At 54.7% G+C, this 10275-nt stretch overlaps 1 protein-coding gene across 1 annotated transcript; it reads left to right on the top strand.

Annotated features, from left to right (window-relative positions):
• The first annotated feature begins 3855 nt into the window (after window positions 1-3855).
• Window positions 3856-9426, top strand: LOC113409548 (maestro heat-like repeat-containing protein family member 1). Its single transcript, XM_026663585.1, has 10 exons — window positions 3856-3945; window positions 4493-4588; window positions 5881-6031; window positions 6239-6294; window positions 7020-7161; window positions 7628-7677; window positions 8002-8109; window positions 8271-8387; window positions 8595-8720; window positions 9421-9426. The coding sequence occupies exons 1-10, from the start codon at window positions 3856-3858 to the stop codon at window positions 9424-9426; spliced, it is 942 nt and encodes a 313-aa protein (XP_026519370.1).
• Window positions 9427-10275: the final 849 nt, after the last annotated feature.

Genomic DNA, 10275 nt, shown 5'->3' with positions numbered 1-10275 from the left:
GCCTGGCTGCCAGTAAAGGGGGAACTGACCCACCAGGCAGCTCCCTCTACCAGCTCAGCTCCCCAGTGGCTCTTCATAAGAATATAAGAATGGCCATGCTGGGTTAGACCAATGGTCCATCTAGCCCGGTACCCTGTCTTCTGACAGTGGCCAATGCCAGGTGCTTCAGAGGAATGAACAGAACAGAGCAATTATCAAGGGATCCATCATCCCCTGTCATCCAGTTCCAACTTCTGGCCATCAGAGGTTTAGGGACACCCAGAGCATGGGATTGCATCCCTGACCATCTTGGCTAATAGCCATTAATGGACCTATCCTCCTTGAATTTATCTAGTTCTTTTTAAACCCAATTATACTTTTGGTCTTCACAACATCCCCTGGCAATGAGTTCCACAGGTTGATTGTGCATTGTGTGAAGAAATACTTCCCTTTGTTTGTTTTAAATCCACTGCCTATTAATTTCATTGGCTGACCCCTGGTTCATGTGTTCTGTCAAGGGGTAAATAACACTTCCCTAGTCATTTTATGATATTATCGGTCTTATTATCTATCCCTTTCCTAATGATTCCCAACATTCTGTTAGCTCTTTTGACTGCCGCTGCACATTGAGTGGATGTTTACGGAGAGCTATCCACAATGACTCCAAGATCTCGTTCTTGAGTGGTAACAGCTAATTTAGACCCCGTCATTTTGTATGTGGGATTATGTTTTCCAATGTGCATTGCTTTGCACTCATCGACACTGAATTTCATCCGCCATTTTGTTGCCCAGTCACCCAGTTTAGTGAGATCTCTTTGTAACTCTTTGCAGTCTACCTGGGACTTAACTATGGTGAGTAATTTTGTATCATCCACAGATTTTGCCACCTCACCATTTTACCCCTGAACAGCAAAGGCCCCAGTACAGATCTTTGGGGACCCCACTATTTACCTCATTGTGAAAACTGAAAATATATTCTTACCCTGTCTTTTAACCAGCTACAGTCCATGAGAGGACCTTCCCTCTAATCTCATGACTGCTTACTTTGCTTAAGAGCAACCTTAGTTTCCTTCTGTTCATTTTAGGCACCAAGCAAAAGGCCTATTCATCAACCAGGGGACAGCTCGCCCCAATCAGCAAGGAGGAGGAAATGCCAAGGAAGACCACAGTGAGTGAGGAGAGAGCGGGAAATCCACAGCACACTGGGGAAGTGCCCATGGCACAGATGGTACAAGGTTCCCTCCATCACCAACTCAGCCTGGACTCCCGCCCCCTACTGCCTTTCCCACGACACACTGACCCTCTAAGGCTCTGACCCCCTTTCCTCATCTCTTGCTCCCAGATTCACTGCCATTCTCTGGCCCTAGAGAACATGCTCTCACCCCCCCCTTGCCAGGGCAGGTGTTGCAGACAGGAGGAGAGAGGCGACTCCATTCCCAGCACCTGGCTCTGCTTTCTTTCTTTTTTGCTGGCTGGTCAGCAATGGGCTGCATTAGGGAACCAGGGAGAGAAATAATCCTGAGCTTCACCTCTCCCCAGAGTGTCCCGCGCACTCACCTCTCCCTGGGCTCGGGGCAGGGTTAGCTGTTAGCCCAGCCTATACCTGTGGAGAGCAAGGCTCCGGGAGGGGAAGTGGCTGGCCCAAGGCCAGAAAGCAGGAGTATACATCCCTGGTACACTCTGGAAGTGACCATTGTAGGAGGTGAGCAGGCAGAGACAATGGGCCAGATCCTTGGCCCCTGGTAAGGCCGCATGAAGGGACATTAAGCTCTCCCTTCCAAGCTCCCGCGTGGTTTCCTCAGCCCAGCACGGGGGCAGGGAGGAGCCCTTGGATGCTGTATCCCCATCCCTGACCTGTCTGCGTGGGTCTCTAGACTGTCAGCCCTTCAGGACAGACATTGTCTCTGGCTGCGTTGTGCTGCACCCAGTGCAACAGGGTCTGATCCTGACTGGAGCCTCTGGGCACTGCCATAACATCAGTAGTGATAAGTAATCAGGGCAGGCCCCGCTCTTCCAAACCGGGCCCCGCCATCCCTGCCATCCTCTCAGCACACACCACCCCAGCTGGCACCAGGTACAACTATCCTGTTGAACCAACCATAAGTGATACTAGGCTAGTGCAAACCAAGGGGTCAAATGCCCCTCCCAGAGAAGGGAGAGTCTGGCACCAGCTGGAAGCTGCTCTCCACCAGGGCCATAACTTTATTCCTTCCAAGTCTGGGTTGTGGTAACCCAGCTGCTGATGGAGACTCTACATATTGGGGCTTGTCTGCCTGACACGTCATCGCCATGTCCTGCGTCTCTTCTCTTGCACAGGGCCTTGCTTGCGTGAGGGACATGGATGAGGCTGCCCTGAGGAAGGACATTGGCACCCTCTTCCCAGCACTCCACTCCATGGTAAGAGATGCTGGGATCACTCAGGCAAAATCCCGGGGCCTGTTGGCTTAAACTGGGTAGGCTGTGGGAAGAGCTGTCCCTGCCTCATCCTGTTCCCATTGGGGGATGGATCCTGGAGAACTCTCCTTTGGTTTCTTTTCCTCCCACTCACCGCACCCCCTTTGACCGGGAACATCAGCATCCCGCACCTTGTTCCAAGGCTCCACATCTTCGGTTCCTGACCCGTCAAACTCTGCTTCTACATGAGCCACGGCCCCCGAAGCCTCGGCGTCACTCATAGACTGATCCAGCTTGCTGGCCTGTTCTTTAGATGGGAATTAGAATCTGCCTCTCCACCCTCACCCCTTCACTCTGCCATCCGAGGGCTTGGCCTGAGAGACACTTGATCTAGTTTGCCTTTGCTGGTGTTGCTTTCTTCCCTTAGGTGTGTCATCTCCCCAGAGAGCACCTGGAGGAGCGGAGAGAGGCCCTGGACTCTCTGGTCCATCTGGGTAAGAAACCCATTCACCTTTCCCAGAGAAGGAGATTTCCCAGAGCCTGCAGAATTTCAGAACCCAGGCATAGAACTATATTCCCTTCCCCTTTATGATTCACCCACCCCATTCTGATTCACTCCTCTTCCTGCAGCTCGCTTGTTCCTGGTGGAGCTGCTTGTGTTCCTGTTCAGGAGGCTGAACAAGGACGAGGAAGAGGAGACCTGTGCCAGTCTCTTCATTCTGGACCGGATAGTCCGATCCAACAGTAAGTGACCCCACAGCGAGGCCTTGTCTTTTGATGTCTTATGGCCTCTTGTGCAATTAGCAGCGCTTAGCACTGGGCCTCATTGGGGTCATTTATACCTGTCTGCAGTAGATAATCCAAGTCCTGCAGCCCCTCAGCCGATGCTGCGGCAATGAGAGAGGACAGTCACTGCTGGAACTGCAAGCGTGGGCAGATGCAGCTGGTTACCCATGGGGGTAACCTGCCAGGAGGGTCATGTAGGGACATTGAGGTTGCTCTAAGGTTCCTGAGATCTCAGGTCCCTGCACACCCCGGTTTAACATCAGCCCTGCCGAGCCGTGTGTCTGTGTCTCTTACAGTTTCCGAAATGACGCACAATACTGAGAAGCTGTTCATAGCCCTGGGGCCAATCCTGCAGAGCACAAGCATACGGGTGAGTCTGGAACCATGGCCAACGCGGCCAAAGCTAGTGAATGTCTGCCTGCCAGTGCAGAGCCTGCCGGGACCCTGTGCATTGAAACACATGACCCATCAGTGCTCCATAGTGTAGGGCAGAAGGTGGGGGAGAGAATCCCTGCAGGGCTCCGGCTGCATTGTCATCTCTGGGCTGCCTAGCAGTATTTCACCAAACCCCCCGCTGAGAAAGTATCCCAGCCTGGACTGGGAGGGGACAAGGTCCCTCCACACTGTGTGCAAATCATTTCTGTTTCTGTCTGGGTCTGGCAGGTCAGAGAAGCCCTTGCTTATTTTATAAGGACAATGGGGGCGCATGGGCTCTTGGAGAAATCTGCCTCAAGACCCTTAATTGACTTCTTGGTGCGTCAGTGCACCCTGACCCTCGACAGCACGGTAAGAATCCGCAGAGACCTTAGTGACGGGAGTCCGTGAACAGGGCAGAACATGGGGTCAAGGGATAGGGAAGGGGGGCAGCTGCAGATGGGGAGGGGCAGGCGATGGGCAGCAAATAGGACTTGGGAAGCAGATGGAACTGGGGACGGCACCCTCCGTCTACTGATGGAAGATGCTGACAAATAGAAGACAGTGTTTTTTCCTCCCAGCCCATTCTCTCTGATCCCTCTCCCAGCTGCCATCCGGGCTCTGTCCCTCGCGCAGGGAGGGCAGGACCCCTGGCTTCCTCCTTCTCTCGCCTCACTGTGATCATCCACCTTAGGAGACTAAGCCATGATGGATCTGGTTTTCACCAGGCAGAGGGGTGGAGCCTAGAACTGGCTCCACACAGACCCTGGGCTGCTTATGGCACAGTCACAGCCAGGGTTGCGCCTTTTCTCTTCAAGCCCCATTTTCACCCCCTGCCATGCCCACTAGAGTTACTGTGCCACGGAGGTCTCCACCGAATCTAAATCTCCCTGGTGTCTCCCTTACTTCTCACCATCAGGAGGAAGCAGACGGGAGGCGCACCATGGAGCTCGAGGTCCGCCAGCTCTGCTCCAGCACCCTGCAGTCCCTGGCTGACTCCCCCAGAATGGCCAATGTAAGTGACCCTGCCCCTCTCCATTGGACACAGGCCTCTCTGGGTCTGAGCTTTTCGATGAGACAGGCCCCAACCAGACTTATTTATCTGAGCCTCCCCGCTCTAGAACATCATGGGGTTGGGTAAAATGGACCCCGGATCCGAGCCAGACCTGGGTCTTTGGAACAGGGAACACTCACTGGCTGAGTGCCCCTGCACGCCAGCGTTTGGTGTCACAGGGGCTCTTCCGCTCGAGTATCCCCTGTGGTCAGTCATGCTGGTTCTGCAGCTTCCATAGCTCAGTCCCTCTTCATTGGTCCTTCTGTTAACTGTTCCCTGGCTGTTACAGGGTGGGGTCTATACAGCCCATCACATTCTTGTTTTGCAAAAGCCAACCCTAGCCCAGGAGTTCCTGCCTCTCACCCACACTACCCTGGTGCCTACGGGAGAGTCCACTGAGCTGGGGGACACTACATCCAAATCTCATCTCTGCCGACTATTGCTTAGGTTTCCACACACTGCACAGACCTGATTACTGACCCAGGCGTCAGAACGCAAGCCTAAGCAGTCAAGTATTAGCCAGCCCCCTTCCACACTGAACAAATTAACAGCGAGGTTGCGCACGGTCACTTCAGGCAGAGCTGAGACTAGAAGCCACATTTCTAATAAGGCAGACCCAAGTATTGTGCACTCAGCTACACTGTCTTTCAGATTGAGCATGCCCAATATACGTGCTTTAGTTACTACAGGTGGGGATAGACCCCCGGGGATTCCTGATCTCCACTGTTCTATACTGTCTAGCAAAGAGTTGTGTAACCCTCTGGCATAGTGTGTGTTAAGTCCCCCTCTTGTCCACACAGCAGACAGCAATTGCGTCTGTGCTTCAAGTGGCGCAGGTCTGTGTGGGGATGTGAAGGTCAGAGCTCAAACCTCCCTGAGCGCTTGTCATGGTTTCACTTGATAGTATTGGGTTTCCTAGTCTCCTCTTTATTTATCAAGCTGGTGTATTGCGTTCCTGCCGTGAGAACACAGCCTTTCCCAGTGGGACTGGAGTTAGGAAATACTGTGCTGTCAATGATGATGCTACACTCAACAAAAGGCGGGGGGTCAGTCATGTGTCACTTGATTTGGTGCTGGAGGCAGACACTGATAGGTGTGAAGGGGAGGGGGTGGGGATCGCTGCATGGTTCAGGCTGGGTAGAGAGGTCTGGCTGGCGGTGGCGAGGCCAGGGGTCCTGTCTAGTGTAGGAAAGAGAGAGCTGGTGCAGGAAGAGGATATTTCCGTACTGAGATGGCTTTTCTCTACTCTGCAGGTTTTATGGCCTGGGCTGCTCCTTCAACTGAGCCCAGCAGCCCATGGGCCAGCCCTGCCTCTCCTCCTGCAGACCTCGGTCGAGGTGGTAAAGAGGATGCAGGAGGAAGGCAGGCTGCCCTTGGCCAGGAGGTGCGGCAAGGCGAACAGAGGTGAGTCCCAGTATTTTATCCACCCGCTCTTAGTCCTTCTGTAGCGAGAGGCGTCTGCCCCCAGGTGGGGGTGGGGATCAGCTCTTGGCTCTGGTTCCGGCTCACTGCAAGGACACAGCCAGCCGTCAAGGGCACAGGTAGAGCTCAGAGACGAATGCAAAAGATCCCTCCAGAGCCTGATGGGATGTCCCCCCTTTCTGTTCACAGGGTGTCGGTCAAGCCCCAAGTCCACTCTACCCCAGGAGCTGCTGGCTCGGCTGCTGGTGAGTAACCCGCAGCCAGGAGGTTCCTTATGCTCAGTGGGAAGGGGCCGCTCCTGGAGCTGGCATGCAGTGTGTGGTGGCTCTTCTCCCCGCAACCCCCAGAGGAGCTGGCTCGTCACATTCCTCGCGTTCATTGCACATCGACCCAGCGCCTCTCGGCATTTAACAGAACCAGCGAGCTCTCTGAACCAGCCACCTTCCTGGCTCCCCGATCCTGGGGCTGGACCAGGTCCCCCAGCACCAGTCAGTGCAGCCCTCGGACGGCTCCAATAGAAGGCAGCTGGAATGAGCCCTTAGGGACTGTTGTGCAGGCCCCCTCCTGCCCCCTGGCCTCCAGCATCCTCCCTTACCAAGGGGCAGCTGGGGATTCCCTTTATGGCCCAGCTTCCTCTTTCGGGCTGCTTCAAGCTCCCCTTGTGCTGCTCTAACCTAGGCCAAGGATCTGACTCAGCAGCTGCCTGACGGCCTCTGGATAATCCTGTCTCCCTTCATCTGAGCTAGAGCCAGCCCAGGAGTGAGAGGATGGAAGGAGCCAATAGCTGGTCCATGGAGTGTCCCTGATCAACTGAAATATCCATCTCAATCCTGTCCTGGTTGTCAGCTCCACCTCCCTGCTGTCTCCTTCCCTCCATCACTGAGCTCTCCCCCTGCACCTGTAGGGAGCTCCCTTCTCACACTGCCTCGCAAGGGAGGGGTACAGCCACCTCTGCCTCTTTGTCCGCCAGGTGCTCGGTGCGTCTTCGTTTATGACGGTGCAGGTCAGAAGGGCAGCCATGTTCCTCCTCTTCCAGCTCATGAGCATGTTCCAGGCCGGGTCGGGCCGGTTCTGGAATAGCTACAAGACGGAAATGCTCCTCTATGTGGAAGGTGAGGAGGGAGTGTCTCCCCTTGCAGGAGCAAAGGGAGGGGACACTGTGATGCTGGGCTCAGAGAGGGAGAGGCCAGGGCCTCCCTCTGAATCCAGGATAATATGATGCTGTGACCTTGGAATCAGAGAGGATCATGTCAGGATCATATCCCTTGGTTCATCTAGCCCAGCCCCCCATGCCTAGACAGGAAGGATCCTTTCCAGGACCGTATCTAACCTTCATTCGACATCTCACACCCTGGGGAAGGATCTTGGCAAGCAGAACTCCTGGGTATTTCACATCAAGGGGTTTGGGTCTGAGGAGCATTGTTTTCCATCAGCAATTTTCAAAGAGCCATGGGTCCCCTCGGGGCCCGTGAGTCGGCAACTCCTCCCCACCCCCTGCCAAACAAGAGCCAAGTTGAAGGCTGCTCCTCAGTAGAAGGGTCTAAACACAAAGGAAACTGACCTGCCCATCTCTTCCAGATCACAAGACCTGCTTCTGCCAGAGGGAGTGGGAGCAGCAGCTGCTGCAGGTAAGGGTCAAAGAAATGGAGGGCTAGAAAGGAACTCAAGAGGTCATCTAGTCCAGCCCCCTCCACGCTGAGGCAGGATTAAGAGGCCCCTCAGCAGCACTACATTGTGGGACAGAGGAAGCGGCTGAGTCCAGCAGATGCAATTGGAGAAGCACCAGGGGCAGCTCACAAGGATTCAGAAGCATTAGGAGAGACGTGGGGGGTGACAGTGCACGCTCCCTCTTCCCCTTCCCTCCCAGCTGTGGTGGGTTCCTGGCTGGAGCTATTGAGAGGACCAGTTTCTTGGCCCCTCTCGGTTCTAACTGGCTCTTCTTTCCCTGGCAGTTCCTGGAAGACCTTCTCTTCTTCATCTCGGACCACACCTGGCTGGGCTGTTTCATCACTAGTATCAGGCGCCAGCTGGCCTACGGTGATAAGCGGCCCGGTGACAAGGTCAGTGTCCTGGAAGGAATTGGGGTTCAGCGCCTAGTTCAGAACAGCAGTCGCTAACCAGGGGCAGCTTGGGGTCAGTGAAGCAGACAGCTATACCCAGTGGGCTCTGTGCATGCCAGGCTGTGCCCAATGCATCCAGCATGATGGTGTCTCTTTCGCAGAGCTTTCTCTACAAGTGCTGGGGCACTGTGCTGATGTTTTTTCCAGCAGAGAGCATCAAGCCCCAGCTATGGCTTCTGGTGGAGATGGTCGATTTCCGAGAAGAAGAGGAAAGAGAGGTGAGGTCTTTGCTCCTCCACTGTCAAGTGATCCCTCATTCTTTGTCAATCCCCTGATGCTACATGTGTATGTTCTGCCTTGGACAAGGTCCAGTGGATTGAAAAGATCTTCCTTATACCCATGCCCATGGCAATGACTTGGAGAGCCCATCCTGGCCCCTTGGCTTGTTGCTCAGCATTCCCAACCTCCATCTTTCTGTCTCTCAGGGATTCGCCCGAGCGCTTGGGCTGTGTGCCAGGCAACAGCTATATGAGGTTTTCGCCATCCTGGAGCACTGGGAAGAGTTTGTCAGCAGGGTGCAGCTCCAGCCTTCTGCTGGTGGCTCTCTGGAGGTACGGTCCCACCTAGCATCTCTGCTCTTTCATCCATCCCTTCACCAGCCTTTGCAGGTAAAGGGACCTGCCAGGGAGGACCCTGCTTCCCAGAAGCCTGTTCAGCGAAGAGCTGAATTTCCAAGCAGTGGCTCAGCCTCTGAGGAGGGAGCCCTTTCCTTACTCCTCTGTGGAGTTGCAATCTCAGCACAATGGGGTGGATCCAGGGGGGAAGGTGGGTCCTGTTGTCTAAGCTCTCCAGGGTATCTCCTGGGGAGCTCAGACATGCTCCACGCAGCCCCATAAACAAGGCTCAGAGAGGGCCCAAAAGACACTGCCATGCCATCAGCTCCAGCTGACACATTTCTCAGCAGAACAGACCCTTGGTCTTCCCCTGAACTGGGCTATTCCACAGACCTTCCTGGCAGACTCACCAGGGCTGGCATGTCTGACATTAACCTGTGTCCCCCCTCTCCCCGCACCACCACCACCACCTTCCCAGTAACTCTCTGGGCCAGTGCAATCCACTGTAGTCCCAGTGACATCTCTGGAGCTAGGCTGAATTAAAGCAGCTGCTAGTGCGTCCCCTTCGGCTGCCGGGTCACCTCAACCACCCAATCCTGGGGAGCTGGGAAGGGCCTCAGAGTCCAGGCAATTCAGCTCAGCAGAGTAGCCTTTGGTGGCTAAGCCGGCTGGATGAAAAATCCTCCCCTGGCCCCAGTTGTAAGTTAGGAGCAACTGGAGGCCATCTCTTCTCCTCACTCTTTCCTTTGCAATTCTCAGGAGCCAGCTTCCATCGAGCAGCTGAGAAGCCTCCTGCTCCTCACCTATGGGCATGTGGTCCACTCACGCCCCCCGGATCTCATCCTAGAGACCATAGGCTTCAATATCCTGGCTCCCATGCGACACCACTATTTTCTGAGCCCACACGTAAGTCAGAGCCCTCCCCTGACCGCCCACACAGCACCTACCCGGGCTATGCACAGCAGCACAGAGCTATGTCTTTGCATAAACTCAGCTCAGAGGGCTGGCCCTTTGCCCCAGGAGGGACAGGAGACATGGGAACAGCACCACTCTCTGTGACTGCCCCATCTCAATTAGCTTCTCTGATTCCAGGCCCATGGAAGCTAATGGAAGGACTCCCATCTGGGCCTTGTTAGAGTGTAACTGAGCATCACTTGGTGCTATTGTCCCAGAGACGACTGTACCCTGTTTGGTACCTCTAGGCTTGTGCTGCACTCAGGGATCAGAAGATAAAGATTTAGGGCCCATTTCCCCACACACTGCAGTCGATGGTGTAGCTGGGCACAAAAGGCGCACGGAGGGATTCAGGCCCCTAGCCCGGTTGACAGGCTCTGGTGCTGAAGGGGGATTTTTGAGATAACTCTAGGTTGTTTTCTTGCCATCGGAGGTTTGAGGCCGACGTTCAGTCCTACACTGGTTACGATGCCCATATGCGCGTCCCAGCGAAAAGGAGAGGGGATGCTACTTTGGTTTAACTGAATGTTCTCCTTGGAGAACGGATGCCTTGGTAGGGAGAGCCCAGCCAACTGCAGAGAGCAGCAGATTCCTGTCC

This window comes from Terrapene carolina, unplaced genomic scaffold (assembly GCF_002925995.2).
Source record: "Terrapene carolina triunguis isolate 2854851 unplaced genomic scaffold, T_m_triunguis-2.0 Scaffold33846, whole genome shotgun sequence".
Classification (NCBI taxonomy): Eukaryota; Metazoa; Chordata; order Testudines; family Emydidae; genus Terrapene; species Terrapene triunguis.
Note: the sequence above shows the minus strand (reverse complement) of the source record. Positions and strands in the feature narration are given on the sequence as shown.